At 41.4% G+C, this 19,722-nt stretch overlaps 1 protein-coding gene across 1 annotated transcript in view; it reads left to right on the top strand.

Moving 5' to 3' along the window:
- The first annotated feature begins 6,562 nt into the window (after positions 1–6,562).
- The window catches only part of CD164L2 (CD164 molecule like 2), a 28,107-nt gene continuing 14,947 nt past the window's right edge, over positions 6,563–19,722 (top strand). The window contains exons 1-3 of the mRNA XM_040339668.1: positions 6,563–6,776; positions 17,763–17,858; positions 19,191–19,268. Coding sequence (XP_040195602.1) covers positions 6,716–6,776; positions 17,763–17,858; positions 19,191–19,268 — 235 coding nt within the window. The 5' untranslated portion in view covers positions 6,563–6,715. The remainder of the gene's footprint in view (positions 6,777–17,762; positions 17,859–19,190; positions 19,269–19,722) is intronic.

Genomic DNA, 19,722 nt, shown 5'->3' with positions numbered 1-19,722 from the left:
AATTCGAATCGAATTTTACCTTTGAACTCCAGTCGAATTCTAACTACACATAATGCTGAAATCAAAATCTGTGTGTGTTATTAGAATACCATTTCAAAATAATGCTGTTTTTGTTAAGCCAGAGGTGATTAAAAAAAGAGTCATTGTAATCATTTGATGAAGATTTTTCTTTTGTTTGTTCACTTTGCTGCATTTAAATCGAAAACAATATGACATTTTAGTTTTGACCGATTCCAAAATGTACGATTTAAACAAATTCGAAGAAAATTTTGAATACGAATTCCGAATACGAGTTGAATGAAACAACCGAATTGAACTAAACGAAATACCTAGATTAACAAATTAAATGCTTAAATGCTTTTCTTAATGGACATGTCTAGTAAGAAACAAAAGAAAGGAAGGGGGAGGGAGGCGCACCTAAGGCCCCGTACACACCATAGAATCCATCCGCAGATAAATCCCAGCAAATGGGTTTCAGCGGATAGATCCTATGGTGTGTACACGCCAGCGGATCTGTTTCTGCGGATATATCTCCCCTGGGATGGATTCCAGCAGATCGAATATTCGCTGACATGCAGAACATATCCATCTGCTGGAGTCCATCCCAACGGATGGATCCGCTGGTCTGTATAGACTCACCGGATCCATCCGTCCGAAGGGATCCCCCGCATGCGTCGTAATGATTCGACGCATGCGTGGAATTCCTTATATGACTGGACCGTATCCGCGGATAAATCCTCCCGTGTGTATGGGGCCTAAGTGTAGTATTAACAGCACAATTTATTTCTCAAAGTAAAATGCACGTAAAAGATGAGCAGAATGCAGGTCGGAGAGAGGATTAGAAGAAGAACAGGCCTCTCATCCTCTCCTTGACCTGGGTCCCACCCATCCGTTGATATAATTTCCTCCTGTGTGGTCCACGCAAGGCAGCTCTAACTTCCTGGATGCCTCCAGCCCCCGGAAGAAGTTTTGGACAGTAACAGCCCTTGAGGATGATGATCTTTTCATGACAATGCATGTGTTCACCTTATACCTTGTAAGTGCATTTTACTTTGAGCAATAACTTATGCTGTTAATACTACACTTAGGTTCCCCTCCCTCCACCTTCCCTGCTGTAAAAATTTGTACTTGATATTTATGTTCAACCTTTTGAATTAAAGCTGAAAATCTGCACTTCAAATTCATTTGGATTGTTTTGTTTTAATTTATATTTAATTTATATATGGACCTACTGTATACACTGTATTGTGAAAAGTATTGGGATGCCTACCTTTACACACACACACACATGAACTTTAATGTCATCCCAGTCTTAGTCTGTAGGGTTCAATATTGAGCTAGCACACCCTTTGCAGCTATAATAGCTTTAACTCTTCTGGGAAGGCTGTACACAAGGTTTAGGAGTATGTCTATAGGAATGTTTGATCATTCTTCCAGAAGCTAATTTGTGAGATCAGGAACTGATGTTGGATGAGGAGTCTCCGCTCTAATTCTTCACAAAGGTGTTCTATCGGGTTGAGGTCAGGACTCTGTGCAGGCCAGTTCCTCCATCTCAAACTCGCTCATCCATGTCTTTATGGACCTTGCTTCGTGCACTGTTGTGCAGTCATGTTGGAACAGGAAGGGGCTAACACCAAACTGTTCCTCACAAAGTTGGGAGCATGAAATTGTCCATAATGTCTTGGTATGCTGACATTTTAAGTGTTCCCTTCACTGGAATTAAGGGGCCAAGCCCAACCCCTGAAAAACAACCCCACACCATAATCCCCCCTCCACCAAATGATTTGGACCAGTGCACAAAGCAAGGTTCATAAAGAAATGGATGAGCGAGTTTAACTTGACTGGTCTGCATCAGAGGTCCTGACCTCAACTGGATAGAACATTTTTTGGGATCAATTAGAGGGGAGACTGAGAGCCAGGCCTTCTCGACCACATCAGTGCCGGACCTCACAAATGCACTTCTGGAAGAATAGTCATTCCCATAGGCACACTCCAAAACCTTGTGGACAGCATCCCAGAAGAGTTGGAGCTGTCTAGCTGATCCACCGCGAGGCAATCGGATTTCCCCGAATGAACTCTACCTATAAATGTTAGTACCAAGTTATATTATGTATGTAGCGCCCTGCCCCTGTTGGGTAGGCGCTATTTGTAAATTTAAGTTATCTGAGCTGTAGTTTAGCTCCTGTGGCAGAGGATTGTGCAACGACACAACGGCACTCATCAAGTCTGTGGCAGAGACTTTTGAACGAGCTTCGCACCGGCTGCTAGGTCAGTGAGAGAGGCCTATCCGGTGGTTGCTGAATCCAGTGACACCCTAGGGAATAAAATGGCGGCCGTTGCAACTTTTTTTCTTGCACGGTATTTACGCAATAATTTTTCAAACGCCTTTTTTGGGGAAAAAAAACAGTTTCATGAAATAAAAAATAACAAAACAGTAAAGTTAGCCCAATTTTTTTGTATATTGTGAAAGATGATGTTACGCTGCGTAAATAGTTACCTGACATGTCTTGCTTTAAAATTGCGCACACTCATGGAATGGCGCCAAACTTCGGTACTTAAAAATCACCATAGGCGACGCTTTAATTTTTTTTACAGGTTACTATTTTCGAGTTACAGAGGAGGTCTAGTGCTAGAATTGTTGCACATGCTCTAACGCACGAAACAATACCTCACATGTGGGGTTTGAACGGCATTTACATATGTGGGCGGGACTTACATGCGTGCTCGCTTCTGAGCGAGAGCTACCGGGGACAGGGGCGTTTAAAAAAAAAAAAATTATTTTATTTTTACACTTTTTTTTTTTTTTTATCACTTTTATTCCTATTACAAGGAATGTTAACATCCCTTGTAATAGGAATCACTGTGACAGGTCCTCTTTATGGAGAGATGTGGGGTCAATAAGACCCCACATCTCTCCTCCAGGCTTACAAGCATGAGATCGTGAAAAAAAGTTCACCGATCTCATGCCGACAGCCGCGATTGCGGCTTTGTTTACTTCCCGGGCGTGACGTCATAACATCGTGCCCGGGCCTCCAACGGTCATATAGATGACTGGTGACCATTTGGTCACCAGTCATCTCTATGCTTCCCAGCCAGCACCGGCCAATTCGTTCTCCGGGCCCCTGATGGCACGGGAGAGCCCGGAGAAGCACCGGATGGCGGCGGGAGGGGGGATGTCCCCTCCCGCTGCCTATAAGAACGATCAAGCGGCAGAACTGCCGCTTTGATCATTCTTATTGTGCAGAGAATCCCCGGCAGAAGACGTGATATCTGAATGATGCTTGTAGCTGCAGGCATCATTCAGATATCACTGCACAAAGTCGAGGACGTCATATGATGTCCTCGGGGGCCAAGTAGTTAATAAAACCTTGGAAAAAGAGACTAAGTGTTGGTGCAGACATTTGTGAATAACTCTTCAAGGAGGACCCCTAAGACGAACGTGGTAAGGTAATGGCAGGCCCAAATTCAAACCAGCAGCTCCTTCGGGGGTAGTGCTACATGTACATTTAGGAAAGAATCCAGGCCTTTTTTTAAAGCAATCTATCCAATAATAAGGCATTCAAGATCTAAAATGGCGCATGCACTAGTCAGAGAGTTCCCTGAGGCCCTGGTGCCATGGCCTTCCAAGGGGGCACCTGGAAAGCCCTGGCTATATCACCAGTACCTCAGGAAAAACAGAAAGTAAAGGAAAAAACACGGATGGTGTCCTGGGGTATTTCCTCCCAGATCTGGACCAGAGCATCACTGAGCTCTTGAACAGACTGGTGGCACCGGTTGGACCGAAACATAATGTCCCAGAGGTGTTCTTTTGGATTTAGGTCAGGTGAGCGTGGGGGCCATTCAGTGGTATCAATTTCTTCATCCTCCAGGAACTGGCTGCATGCTCTCGCCATATGAGGCCGGCATTGACGTGCACCAGGAGCAATCCACTGCACCAGCGTAGGGTCTGACAATCGGTCCAAGGATTTCATCCCGATATCTAATGGCAGACAGGGTGCCACTGTGTAGCCTGTACAGGTCTGTGCATCCCTCTATGGATATGCCTCCCCAGACCATCACTGACCCACCAAACTGGTTATGCTGAATGATGTTACAGGCAGCATAAAGTTCTCTGTGGCTTCTCCAGACCCTTTCATGTCTGTCACATATGCTCAGAGTGAACCTGCTCTCATCTGTGAAAAGCATGGGGCACCAGTGGCAGACCTGCCAATTCTGGTGTTCAATGGAAAATGCCAATCAAGCTCCACAGTGTCCGGCAGTGAGCACAGAGCACACTAGAGGATGTCGGGCCCTCAGGCCACCCCCATGAAGTCTGTTTCTGATTGTTTGGTCAGAGACATTCACACCAGTGGCCTGCTGGAGGTCATTTTGTAGGGCTCTGGCAGTGCTCTTCCTGTTCCTCCTTGCACAAAGGAGCAGATACCGGTCCTGCTGATGGGTTAAGGACCTTCTACGGCTCTGTCCAGCTCTCCTAGAGTAACTGCCTGTCTCCTGGAATCTCCTCCATGCTCTCGAGACTGTGCTGGGAGACACGGCAAACCTTCTGGCAATGACATGTATTGATGTGCCATCCTGGATGAGTTGGATTGCCTGTGCAACCTTTATAGGGTCCAAGTATCGCCTCGTAGTGACACTGACCCTAGCCAAATGCAAAACTAGTGAAAAACAGTCAGAAAAGATGAGTAGGGAAAAAAAATTCAGACACCTCCACCTGAAAAAACATTCCTGTTTTGGAGGTCGTCTCATTGTTGTCCATCTAGTGCACCTGTTCATTTTAATTAACAGCAAAGCAGCTGAAGCTGATTAACAATCCCCTCTGTATACACCCCTCCCCCTCTGCTACTTAACTGACCAGATCAATATCCCAGGAGTTCTAATTCAAAAGTGTTCCTTGAATTTTTTTGAGCAGTGTACATTGTAGATACTCAGCTATGCTCACACACACATGGTCAATCCCTTTGTTGCCCAGGCATTTCTCTCTTCCTGCAGAACAGTAGCGCATGTTTTTCAGTACAGACCAGATCATACTCCAGCTTATTAAGGGACTGTTGTTATATTTTTTCTCCAACATGATAAATAAACTCAGGACCTTCAATCCCTCACACTTCAATGTCTGTAGGCTTCTGCGACTAGTCACACTGGAACAGATTCAGCATAACTCCTTTTAAATGAATATTCAATTTCATTAATATTTTAAATGGTGCCTTAAGTGTCAGTAGAATTGCAGAAAACTATGTGTAGTCAGCTATCATTGTCTTGTCACAGCCTTGTAGTCAGGTTCTTAATTAAATAGAATCCACAAACAGGTTTGGTCTGGTAAAGTGTTAAAGTATCACCATATGTCGCTTCTCCCTCTGATGCAGTATCTTTTTTAAATTTTAACACATTATTCTTTATGGCTTGGTTCACACTTATGCAGGTTGCAGTTTGCATACTCCAGGTGCATTTTTCAATAAACGTTTTTGATCCATTGAAGTCTATGGAACCAAAAACCAGAAAAAAGTCCCTGGCCCTTTCCATAATATGCACAGATGTGAACGTGACCCAAAGGAAACCATGTTATGCCTAGTACACACGATCGGTTTTCCCGGCAGTCAAAAGTCCACCGGAAAAACCAAGGGTAAAACCGAGAACCTGCTCGGTTGCTTTTCTCCGTGTACACATGACCGGTTTTACTGACAGGAAAACTGCCATGACAGCTTTGGTTGGGAAAAACGGCCGTGTGTATGCTTCACTGCAGTGTTTCCCATAGAAAAACTGCAGAGCAAAAAAACGCAGAGAATCGCAGCGGGGAAAAAAGAGAACAAGTTCTAATTTTTTTGCTCACAGTTTTCTTGTCGGGAAAACTGCTATGGAGCATACACACGGTTGGTTTTCCCGACCAGAAGAAAACATGCAAGTTTTCCCGTCGGAAAAAACGGTCGTGTGTACGAGGCATTAAATGGACTGTAGTGTGTTTCTGAAAAACTGAAAATGCACTAAAAAAAATGCATAGGTGTGAATCCAGCCTTATATCCCAATTTGATGTACCCGCGTCTACTTAAAATATGTTATTCTGAACAGTTCTAGTCATAGGGAGAGCCTCTGGATAGACAGCCAAAGGAGAACATCGTTGGAATTAGACTTTGTTAGGAAAGACTCAATGGGAATGAATAATGTCCAGCTTCTACTAAAAGGGAAAAGCTGATTTTAATCTTTTAAAATCTAATTAAAGTAATATAAGCAATTATGTAAAATGATGGTATTATAATTTGTAGCAATACATCTATTAAATTATAGCAGATGGAAGTTAAACATGGCTTTTCAGGAAGCTACTGAGCTGTAAATCATCCAAACATTGGTCTATAATGAAGTTAAAATTATACCTCTTTTGGGTTCAGCTATTGTATAATAGAATAACTGAACAATTACTTTGCTAAATTCTACACCTGCGGAGAACTATAAGCTGCTTTTTTTTTTTTTACTTCAGGATTCTGTCTCTTCAGGTGCAATGTTCTGCTTCTGTCTCAGGTTTCTGTCATCAGCTCAATTTCCTCTTCTTAACTGATCAGTTACCAGGTCAGAGACAAACCGTCCACACTTAGCCTCCCCCATTCTTACAGAATATATGCACGCTTAGCTGAGCATCCCCAGCTCATAACATTTTTAAAGTGTGATCTGTATATATTTTTTTTCCTTTTTGTGGATTGCCATTGGCTTCTCAACCAGCTACAGTATGAAGTATCTCGTGTACTCTGCAGCTCTACTTTCTGCTATGTTATCCCTCTGTGAAGCAGGTAAGTACCTCTCCAGCAACTGAAAACTGCCACAAAGCAAGATCTTTCATTTTCATCATAGGTTTAAAATAGGTTTAAAATAAGTAAAACCTTGGTTTGAGATTAACTTGGTTTGAGAGCGTTTTGCAAGACAAGCAAAATGTTTTAATAAAATTTGCCTTGATATACAAGCGATGTCTTGATATAAGAGTAGCGTCAACTGAGTATAAAAAAAGAAGAGAGGAGCCTCTAAGTGGAGAAATATGGTTACATTTAATGAAGGTACAACATTTAGCAATTTATTTCTACACTTAGAGGTGCCTCTCTTCTCTTTTATACCCTGTGACAAAAAATTATTTGATATACAAGTGCTTTGGATTACAAGCATGTTTCTGGAACGAATTCTGCTCGCAAACCAAGACTTTACTGTACTATCTAATACTTGTTGCTTTTTCTTTCAAAATATAACAGCCTGGCACAGTAAAGGGTGAACCATTAGATTTAAGTTGTTTAGGTAGTCTTAAAATGTGTATATTTGATGCCTCAACACATTAGAGAAATGTACATAAACATTCTTAAAAATATAAAAAGATGACTTTGGAAGTATCTAAATCGTGTATTTTAATTTTTTTTCACATTCGCTGTAATGCTAAATCCAACTCGTTTTATTTTATCAGTGTTCTCAGGCTAGCGATAGGGGACTATCTACTGTACATATACAGAAAAGTCATTATAGGGCACCCTGTCTATCTAACGTCCATCGTAGTAGGGTACTGGGTAGTTCCATTACTGAAACCTGTTCCACTCTAAAAGCATATCTATTAATTGAGCATAGCTTTTTAAAGCATGTGTGAGCTCCTGAACTGTATGTACATTTACTTTAGGCTGCATGCATGTGGGCATATTAAAACAATTCCATTGATACAGGATCTTTCTGCTAGCAAAAAATCCAGCATGAAAAATGCTTGGTCTAGCACAGGCATCCTCAAACTATGGCCCTCCAGCTGTTGCGGAACTACACGTCCCATGAGGCATTATAAAACTCTGACATTCACAGACATGACTGGGCATGATGGGAATTGTAGTTCCTGAACAACTGGAGGGCCATAGTTTGAAGACCCCTGGTCTAGCACATATTTATGCGACTTAAAGCGGGAGTTCACCGTAAAACATTTTTTTAACCTTAGATGGATGCTCATTTAGTCTAGGGGAATCATAGGGTGAATACATAAGTGAAGGTGAATACATAAGGTGAATGCATGTAGTTTCATTTTAATGGGTAGACTATTAAGTTTTTCTTTGCAAGAGGCTGAAATGACATGCATACGTATGCGTTTATACGCAAATGATGCCAGTACGCTTCTCCCTGTATGCAGGTTTGGGGTGTTATTTTTTGCCCCTAAAAGTTGCTCTAAAATATTAATTAAAATGTTATATTTTACATAGACACACTGTCTAATATAAAGCTGCATTCAGCTTTATAAAAGAAAAATGCTTCTAAGGCAGTTTTTTTTTTCTGCCCATGTGCTGATTATAAATAATTAAAAAAATTCTGTTGAATACTGGATAAATGATATTGAATAAAGACAGTACTGGGCTCCCAATGAGACCAGTGCTAGCACCATAGCAGTAGCACAATAAGTGTCAGCTATAGTTATGCCTTTGGACAGCTGGGAAACCTTCTTTACCTTACCATTTTCACCAATGGTTTGTTGGGCAGGTGGTGGGGCGGTAGTGTAGTTGTTGTCATGTCCTCCATTTTTTTTATTAACTTGTTAGGCGCCAAGTATTGGATCACATGGAAGGCCTGGCCTGCGTATCTTCTTCTGGGCTATGTTAGGCATGGGTCACATTACACATGTGGGGTACCTATACCATCTTCATTAATTAATGCCCTGGGACATGGCTGAGGCTGCCATGTGGGAATACTCAACCTTAAGGTGGACCTCTCAGAGATGAACGTACACCATGTACACTGGCACTACAACTGTTCTCCGCTTAACTCTTGGTTCCCCGTGACAATGTACACACTCTCTCCAACTTGCATTTAGGAGGGACATGCTGAGCCAATGTTCACAACAGCGGTTTCCCCTACTACTCCCAAGTAGCAAAATGGGTCTTGCCGTGCATTCTGTGTGGGTTATACACGTGATCTCAACTTAACTCTCGACCTTCCATACTGCTGTACAGGATGGGGAACCTATGTGGTGAAATCCACTCCCATTGTTGACGAACGGAGTGCCAACCTCTTCCTTGTTGCTAGAGGCCGTACCACTTATAACCGGTACACGCTATCTAAAGGCTGTTTGTTTAACTTCCATTGCTCTAGGCAACCACTTGTGTTTTTACATTACGCCATTCTACACGAATACCTTCATTCCCCAATGGTAAGAACCACTCGGAGAACTATGGGCCAGATTCAGGTACAATTGCGGCGGCGCAACGTAACCCGTTTACGTTGCACCGCCGCAAGTTATCAGCGTAAGTGCCTGATTCACAAAGCACTTACCTGTAAACTTGCGGCGGTGTAACATAAACCCGTCCGGCGCAAGCCCGCCCAATTCAAATGGGGCGTGTACCATTTAAATTAGGCGCGCTCCTGCGCCGGACGTTCTGCGCATGCTCCGTTCGCAATTTTCCCGACGTGCTTTGCGCAAAATTACAGCGGCCCGACGTGTTTGTGAATCGTGACGTGCGTAACGTACTTACGCCGAAAAAAAAAAATTCAAAATCGACGCGGGAACGACGGCCATACTTTAACATGGTGGAGTAATTTTACACCATGTTAATAGCACACTTAACTTTGCGATGGGAAAAAAGGCTTGCGACGACGTAACGGACACGCGTACCTTCGTGGATCGCCGTAAAACCTCATTTGCATACCCGACGCTGGAAAACGACACGGACTCCCCCCAGCGGCGGCCGAAGTATTGCATCCTAAGATCCGACGGTGTAAGTCAATTACACCTGTCGGATCTTAGGGCTATCTATGCGTAACTGATTCTATGAATCAGTCGCATAGATACACATCAGGAGATACGCCGTCGTATCTCTTCTGTGAATCTGGCCCTATGAGTGTGCCCGTTACTTACGATGCACCTCTTTAGTAACTTCAGACCAGGCAAGGACAACATTTGAAAACTTTGTGCAGAAATAGACCTTTCACAGTACAACAGGCAAGACTTGATAATTTCCTAATTCCCTAACTATAGGCTTGTGTGCTGCCCCGGCATACCTGCAAAAGTTTAGACCAGTAGTCATAGTCCTTCAGAGCCATTTCTCCAGAACTGGTGTTTTCAGAGCGAACCCCAAGTAAAAACTCTCTACATGCAGGCCATAGTGAGCGACCTTCTCCTGCTCTTACGGGTCTAATCTCCATCCCTTACGAGTCTCGCAACTCACAATGTGCTAGCACTCTTCGCAAACTCCCTCTTCTAAAATTGTCTCTGGGGAATGACCACTCCCAACTACCCACCTGGACAGCAGCTAACTAACTTGTTCAATCTGCCCATCGGTTACATCACGCATATGTATTGTTTCAACATATGTTACAGCCCAATCATAAGACAATATTTTATTTCCAACTGATTAATTTGTTTTACAATTTAGGATAGAAGATTTCATACTGTTTAGTTTTGTACAAGATCAGAGTTTTCTTTTTATTGATTGCTGTGGATAATAGAAAACTGTTATCTATCCTTTCAGGCACTTTAATAAATTGTCTATTGTTGCTGGCCTGACTGATTGATTGATTTATAAACGGTCTGGCAAGCAGAGAAAGAGTAGCTGCTTTGAAAAGCAGGTAAGGTAAGGTCATTCATGGCCTTGTAATACAAGTTTGGTTTTATATATATATATATATATATATATATATATATATATATATATAACCTTTCATGTACAGCTGTAGAAGGTTAGATACCTCAACACCTATCACTGGTTCACACTATGAACCCCATGCGACTTGCATGGGAACTGCACCACATTCCTGTTCCATTAATATGCAATTTAGTGCGCTGTTGAATGGGCTTAAATAGCAGTGCATCACACCAAAGTCATGTATACACCAATTTTGGAACTGTACTACAACCGGATTGCATGGTACTTTTGTACTATGTGATCTGATGCATGCAAATGCACTGTGTTTGTAATCTGCTTTTGAGGGATCTTTAAGATTGCACTGATACAGACTGCAGATCGCAAGGACAGTGCAATTTGAATGCGGTGTGGGAAATGCTCATGGATCGCTGCATTTTCTGCTCCATATTAGTGTGAATCTAGACTTATAGTAGAAAAACACACTCATACAATTTATGAAGAGAATCTATAACACTCTTTAGTATTCGATTGTGCCTCCGTATAAAAAATGTCAGCATGGGTAACAGATTCATGTACCTGTTGGAAACAAGTACATGAATGTGGGGCAAGCACCATGTGCAGAAGTGCCAGGTTGCTGGAGTGTCCATACGTACACTCTGTCCTCAGTGCATCTAAACATTCTCCTTGCCTTTTGCATCTCCAAGAGACATTAATTCCCCATGAGGTTCGCTGTCCTTGTGATTCACAGCAGGCAGCGGGTGGATTACATAGCCAATAGACAGCCTGCCTTTGGCTATGGAATCTGCCTACTGTCTGCTGTCAATCACAGAGAACAGACCTCATGGCAAACTTGTCCCTCAGCTTCCTGGCAAACTAGTCTCTTGCTTCCCCATTAGGCTCTGCTTACTGTAAGCATCACTGGCTGCTAGAAGCCTGCTGTGAAGCCAACAGTGTCATTGACAATCAGTAAAATGTGGGTAGTGGAGAGGGTAGTGGCAGCAAAAATGCCGCCCAGCTACACAGTGTACAGAGACCGGCACTTTGCCTTTCTCCATACACCAGCTCAATTACCATCAGTTTAGTTATCTACACAATGGTGGTGATTCTTTTTAAATTGCACACTGTGGTAAAGCTTCCAAATATGGCGACAGAGATGTTTTAAATCTGGTGCAAGACATTTTAAAAGGGCCATACTGCTAAAAAGTGTAGTAAGTGCTTTATTGCATTCCCATGACTTTGCTAACAAGCTGTCTATTCTGCATATTCTGATACATACACAGAAGGCTTTCTGTACTGAGGGGGTTGACTGTAAACAAAATCAAGAATGAAAATATAAAAACGGAAAAACTGCTTCCCAGTTTAAGTGATATTTTTAAGGAACATATATAGTCATGCTAGGTATTTCCCAGGGGAGGACTGGACTGGAAGTTCCCCCCCCTGTGCCAGTACAAATTACTGTACATATTATTTTGGGCTGGTTGCCTTGCATTGTGATACTGCCCCATTTGGACCTCAGAGTGGGGCCTGAAGTCAGTGATGGCTGCATAGCACTATATAGCTATGTAAGAAATAAAGATAGGCTAAGCCAAAAGGTTATATTCACTGTCTGTCCAACACTATACAGACCCTGTCCCCAATTTAAAAATGGAAATTAGAAGCATCTAAAGTATACTTATTTTTTTTATTAAGTTCCAAATTTTAAGATACAAAACCTTTTGGGCATACCCAGGCTCGGCACATATACATCACAATAAAAAGCAAACAACAAAAAACAAAATAACGGGTGCCTCTATTGGGACTAGAATTGTACATGCTTATTAGCAGTGTTTTTTCCTTTCCATAAATTATTTCCTATTCACTTAAAATTGCCTTTGAACTTGCTAGAAAATGTGACTAGTCATTTCTCTGCACAACCCCCTCTCCTTGTTATAGCCTTCTTCTCTTCTGGAAAGGACTAATTACTCCCTGTACTGGCTGAGGTCTTCCACCCCTCCCTTTACCTCGAAAAAGTATTCATACCCCTTGAAATTTTCCACATTTTGTCATGTTACAACTAAAAACTTAAATGGATTTTATCTGATAGACCAACACAAAGTCACATGTAAGGAAAATTGTCAGATATGTCTGCCGCAATGTCATGATAAAAATCACAGATCGCCGCTATTACTAGTAAAAAAAAAATTACAATAAAAATATTTTGTAGGTGCTATAACTCTTACGCTCATTGCGATTTTTTTTTTAACAAAAAATATGTAGAAGAATACATATCGGCCTAAACTGAGGAAGAAATTATTATTATTTTTTTATTTGGGGGGATATTTATTACAGCAAAAAGTTAAAAAAATAGTTTTTTCAAAGTTTTCGCTCTTGATCAAATACCACCAAAAGAAATGTCAATTCTAATTTTTATTTCATGAAAAAATCTGCTTCATTCCCCCTCTTACATTGTGGCCTAATCAAACTGATTACATAATATGTATCAACTGTACACTATTTGTGACAATTTTACCACTGCAACCTAATCAAACTGCTTACATGCTATTTAACTAACTACTGTACTACTGTACTATGTTTGGCTTCGGTTTCTGAAATAATACACTCTGATTTATATTTCAGGATAAAAACTGCCTAACTTCTCCCTCTTACATTTCAGCCTAAAGAAGCTGCTTACATACTGTCCAGGGACTGCACGATATTTGTGGCTTTTGTCTGTAAAAACATTGTAATTACTGGATAAACCCTGCCTCATCTCACCCTCTCACATTGTATCCTAAGGCCAGGCCTCAAGTGGGCCTAAAGCCAGGAGTTGGCCACAATATGGCAAAAGCTTTCATCTACCAGTAGTAGATGGTGACTGGTACAGTTTGACACCAACATCCAGCCAATCAGAAGTTCCCTTACATGTGGGTGCACAGAATGTGCCTAAAAGCCTCACATTTTGTATTTTTGCAATAAGAGATATAATACACACGATCATTTTTCGGGTTGTAAAAAACTAAGTTTTTCAGGCTCTAGAAAAAACTAAGTTTTTTTTTTCAACTTGGTCATTAAAACGGTCTTGCCTACACACGATCGTGAAAAAAAATGCTCTTGCAAAGCGCAGTGACGTACAAAACGTACGACGGCACTATAAAGGGGAAGTTCCATTCGGATGACGCCACCCTTTGGGCTGCTTTAGCTGATTTTGTGTTAGTAAAAGACGATTCACGCTTTTCTGTCTGTTACAGCGTGATTAATGTGCTTACTCCATTACGAACGGTAGTTTTACCAGAACGAGCGCTCCCGTCTCATAACTTGCTTCTGAGCATGCGCAGATTTTTCACGTCGTTAAAGCCCACACACGACCATTTTTTACAAATCGAAAAACGACAACGTTGAAAACGTTGTGAAAAAATAGAGCATGTTCGAATTTTTTTTGCCCATTTTTCAGAACCCGAAAAATGCTCTGAAGCCCACACACGATTGTTTTTAATGACATAAAAGAAAAACGTAATTTTTTACAACCCGAAAAATGATCGTGTGTACGCGGCATAAGGCCTAGATTTCTTTATTGCTAGTCTGAGGAGATTTGGAGAGCTCTTTACTGTGCTGCTCACTGTTCTCCTTGCTGTATGCCCTAACATGAAGAAGCACAGCCCTACCTATACCGGGCTGGCTTTCTCTACAGAGAGACAAAGTATAGAACAAGGCAAGGTAAGTCAGTAATGGGGAAAGATTAGCTGCTGGGAGAGCACAGGCAATATCGTTTACTAAGTTCTGCCTTAAAGAGACTAGAATTCATCTTATTTCAGTGATCACGAACCCCAGAGAATCTGCCCCTGCAACTAACTAAAGTTAGTGTCTGGAATTGTGTGACTTGTACCTATAGGATCAAAAGTTTGTGGACACCCTATTGTTTGCTTGCAGGAGACCATATTTTTCTACTCATCTTCATGATGTTACCTGTCCCCACACTTCCCCTTATTTTATTTACTGCCTCTTCCCTGGAAAAAGAGGGGTCTTGATAGCTTTTCATCTTAACCTTTTGTTTTCCTGTATTCTAGAAATTGTTGACCCCACTGGGAGATACTTACTCTTGCAGGGTACATTTTTGGACCAGGAAGTAACAACCGTCACATATTATGCGCCCAACTTATGTGAGCATGCATTTTTCCATCATGTTTTCATGTTCCTACAGCATCTACTCCTGGTTGACAAGTTCACTATTCTAACCACTCCCTGCTATTGCCATGACTGAAACCTACTCTTCTCCAGAGTAACTTACCCGGCTCACACTACATTAAGTTGGTAGCTGAGTGAGTTTATTCTCAGGAGCAGTGGCGTCACTAGGGTTGGTGTCACCTGGTGCGGTAATATATGGTGTCACCCCCCCTCCCCCCAATAACAGTTTCCAAATATTTTTTACCCTACTGTTTGCTCTCTCTTCTCCTTTCTTCCCCTTGTCTCTCTCTCCCTATCCATCTTTCTTGTTCATTCTATCCCTTCTTCTTTCTCTCCATTTTTCTTTGTCCCCTCCCCCACCTCTCTTTCTCCAGGACCGGAAATTCACATCTCAGGAGCCTAAGGAGAGCCTGGACATAAACTCCAGGCTCACATCCAGACCCTGTTCTCTGAAAACATGGGCTCTGTCTCTACTCCAAAAACTCTATGGAAGGCCCATAAGGTAACTATTTGAGGACATTTGATATAGATAGGATCTTAGAAACGCCTTACATGACCACAGAAGTTGCAAACTTTCTTCCCTCTTGGCCAAGGCATAAGGAAATATCACCCTTCTCCAAATAAGAAAACGTAAGATACCCCAGCCACTGAATTAGATCTCCTACTTGCTGACAGAGCAGCTAAAGCTTTACACTGTTATAAGCTCACATTTTATTCTTGTGAAAATAAACCTGGTTTCATACTAACCAAGAAACTCAATAGGAAAAACATATAAACCAAGCCAACTTCGAAACTAGAGTGGTGAGCACACTTCAGACCAAACTGAATTAGTCTCGCTATTTGCTGACTCTACAAATAAGGCAGATCAGTTTTAAAAAAAAAAATCTGGGAATGCCCATACAAGGTTCCTTTTCTGTGGTATTGGGTCCTGGCCTGAATAGCTCATGCAAATCCAAATTACAGTCATAAGTGTTTTAGGGGCTGTGGTCAACATTTAAATGTACTCCACATCTAGTGGTCCTGCCCAAAACTGACTGTGTTCTGGTCTAGAACTTTCAGACTACTCCAAACCCTTTTTTAACTACTATTCCCCCAAAGATGTGAGGATAGCCCTTCTTCATCAATCAATTCCAGGCCTCTTGCCACACCAACAGAAACTGGTCATGTACCTGTTTTAAGCTGCAAGGCAAACAATAGCCAAAGCCTGGAAGAAACTCTCACTAACCACTTTAAGCAAAGACTGCATGAATCCAATGTTAATCAGTGAAAAATTGTTTAGTATCTTTAATGACTCACAACCCAAATTTTCTAAAATATGGGAACCATGGTGTAATTACGCCCTGCCATCTTTGAATCTTAATAGCCTGTCCTATCTATAGACAATCTACTTGATCCGTGACCCAAGTCTGGGAGGAACACATCCCATATTCCCCCCTCCTCCAGCACTCTGGGCCAGATCCACAAAAGGGTTACGTCAGCGTATCTGCTGATACGCCGTCGTATCCCTGTTTCTATCTATGCGGCTGATTCATAGAATCAGTTACGCATAGATATCCCTAAGATCCGACATGTGTAATTGTATTACACTGTCGGATCTTAGGATGCAGTACCACCGCTGGGGGCATTTCTCGTCGTAAACCAGCGTTGGGTATGCAAATTAGCACTTACGGAGATCCACAAAGGTTTTTCCCTTCGTGAAGTCGCCGTAAGTGTTAGTTTGCCGTCGCAAAGATAGGGCTGCTTTTACAAAGTGTAAAGTTAGTACACCATGTAAAAGTATACCCGTCTTTCCCGCGTAGCTGTCAATTTTTTTTTACATTTTTGATTTTTCCCGCCGCAACTCCTTTTTACCCGTCGCGATTCACAAAACCTCGGCGCAACGTAACTTCGCGCAAAGCACGTCGGGAAAATAGCGTCGGGAGCATGCGCAGTACGTCCGGCGCGGGAGCGCGCCTAATTTAAATGGGACTCGCCCTATTTGAATTGGCCCGCCTTGCGCCGGCCGGATTTAGGATACACCACCGTAAATTTCCAGGTAAGTGCTTTGTGGATCGGGCAATAACTTAGGCAATTTGCGGCGGTGTAACTTAAATCGGAAAAGTTACGTTGCGCCCGCTCGTTGTGGATCTGGCCCTCTGTTCTTTCTTTCAACTCCCCACATTTTGTACACTTTTGCTGTTCCCATCTGAGTTCACCAACTCCTGAGTTGATCTGATTTACCTAGATGCTCATATTGTTTTGTGCAATTTTATGGGGGGCCAGCAACCCGAGAGATTTTTTTCAGATGTGGGGGTCCCTACAGTTTTACTCCTGCCTAATCGGCCGAAACAACTAATCGATTAATCGACAACTAATCGATTATGAAATTAATCGATTACAATTTTCATAATCGATTAATCGGCCAGTAACATGATGGGGTTAAAACAACTAAAATTAGCCCTTTATAGTACAAAAAAGCTAATTGCTACTGTAAATATTACTTTCTCTGTCCCACAGTAAAAAAATGAACCCCTTACAGTAGTGATTATTTGCTTTTTTTGTACATATTTTTGTTTTTTTTAACCCCATTATGTTACTAAAGATCTCAGGCCTGGGTTCACACCTCTATTTTTTGGTGCTTTTTGCAGAAACACACTACAGTTCATTTACATGTTTTCCTATGGGACACGTTCACATCCATGATTTTTTTTCAGCTGCTGTGCATTTGGAAAGGGAAGGACTTTTTAACGCAAAACGGTGCTATTTTGCTTTTTTGGGTTCAATATACTTTAATGGAGAAGCTGCAGAAAAGCATGTAATGTGTTTTTGTGGCAATTTGTGTTTTGTAATCTGCCCAACAACAAATTGGCCCAAATTTTTTTTTCAATACATTTTTTTTTAAGGCTATTATCTGATTAATCGATTAATCGAAACAATAATCGGCCAACTAATCGATTATGAAAATAATCGTTAGTTGCAGCCCTATAAAATTTTATTACATAAATGCATAAATGACATTTGAACTTTGTTTATTCCTTGTCAACACAGAGAGATGCAAGCAGCTGGATTCCTGTGTTGGCTGTACTGAAAGTGAGCCCAATATGAACACCTCCTCCTGTGCATGGATAACATGTGGCTCCTCAGGTATGAATTGTTTTATGAAATATATATATAGATATATATATATACAGAGCATCTCACAAAAGTGACTACACCCCTCACATTCTTGTAAATATTGTATTATATTTTTTCATGTGACAACACTGAAGAAATTACACTTTGCCACAATGTAAAGTAGTGAACAGCTTGTATAACAGTGTAAATTTGCTGTCCTCTCAAAATAACTCAACACACCATTAATGTCTAAACCGCTGGCAACAAACGTGAGTACACCCTTAAGTGAAAATTTCCAAATTGGGCCCAATTAGCCATTTTCCCTCCCCAGTTTGACTCATTAGTGTTACAAGGTCTCAGGTGTGAATTGGGAGCAGGTGTGTTAATTTTGTTATTATCATACTGGTCACTGGAAGTTCAACATGACACCTCATGGCAAAGAACTCTCTGAGGATCTGAAAAAAAGTTTATTGAACTGTGGTCATACTGCAGATTCAACGAAAAAAATAATAATGCGCATTTATGAAGCAGCGTGATCAGGAATTATGTACAAATTGGGGGGAAATAATAATGACAGGACAGATTTGCAAATTTATGTAACTGATTTATTTTCCAGTAATGACGTCCTCTCTGCTACAACCTGCACATGCCATCCTGCATTTTATAAATGGGGTGTAACATGCAGGCCACAGTTTAGAGTAATACTGTGTAGTACCGCTGTCTGCTCTCCACTATAATAAAGTATTTTAGTGTGCATAATCATTGAGGCTACTAGGTGCAAATCGATGGCTTTGTCGACAGAATCTGCCAGGGTGGAGGAGATAACATTGGTTCAGCCAGGTTAAGCTCACAATCCTTTCTTTTGCCTTTTCTGATGTTGTTCATATTAACAAGCTGAGATGAGAGCTTTGGAATTCATTTGTAAATAATTGGTAAAATCAGCATTTTGTTGCTAGAGAGTTACTTAGAACCCCAAACCATAATATATTTTCTGAAAGCAGAATGGAAAATAAATTGGTGGCTGTTGCCAGTGCTAGACACATTGTTTGCATTGAGGCCTCGTACACACGACCGAACATGTCTGCTGAAACTGGTCCGCGGACATGTTCGGGCGTCTGTACGGCCGACCGGACAATTTTCCGGCGGATCGGACAGGTTTCCAGCGGACAAATGTTTCTTAGCATGCTAATAAACATGTCCGCTGGAAGCCTGTCCGTCGGACATGTTTGGTCGTCTGTACGACTCACCAGACATGTCCGCTCGGCCGAAAGCCCTCGGCCGAAAGCCCTCGCAGGTGACCTGTTGCATTTAATATTCTATACTTGTTGAATAGTCGCTAAACAGTCATTCTTCTTTCTCTAGAAAACAGCACTTGTGGCTCTATCAAGGAAGAGATGTATGAATCATGTACAGTGACAAATAATAGCAGCATGTGTGCAGGTAATTTCTCACTCTCAAAAAAGACATGCAGGTGATAACAGCAATGATATTTTATTAATTCACTCAAGCTTTTCCAGCATAGATAATTTCACGTCACCAAACCCATGTTATATTATCAGTGTGTGCTGTATTTTATATATAAAGGTCAAACTAAACATTTAGCAGACACGTTTCTACCTGTGTTAACATCACTAGTTTCTGTTTGGTGGAAATTGTGAAAAGTTCTATAAGGTGCATAAAAGTAGAGAATAATATGGAGCCATTCCATGGTGGTTTATTTATTTTTTATTCTGATTTTATGAGACAAAGACGCTTTTAATAGTTAATAATCATTTAATATAAATACATTATTCACATCTACTGTATATTGCTTGAACATTTTGTTGTGAAATGTTTTGTAGTATAAAAAGACAAACACTTTTAGCCCTGGTTCACACTGGGCTGCGGGAGTGAA

This window comes from Rana temporaria, chromosome 2 (genome assembly GCF_905171775.1).
Source record: "Rana temporaria chromosome 2, aRanTem1.1, whole genome shotgun sequence".
NCBI classification, from domain to species: domain Eukaryota; kingdom Metazoa; phylum Chordata; class Amphibia; order Anura; family Ranidae; genus Rana; species Rana temporaria.
Note: the sequence above shows the minus strand (reverse complement) of the source record. Positions and strands in the feature narration are given on the sequence as shown.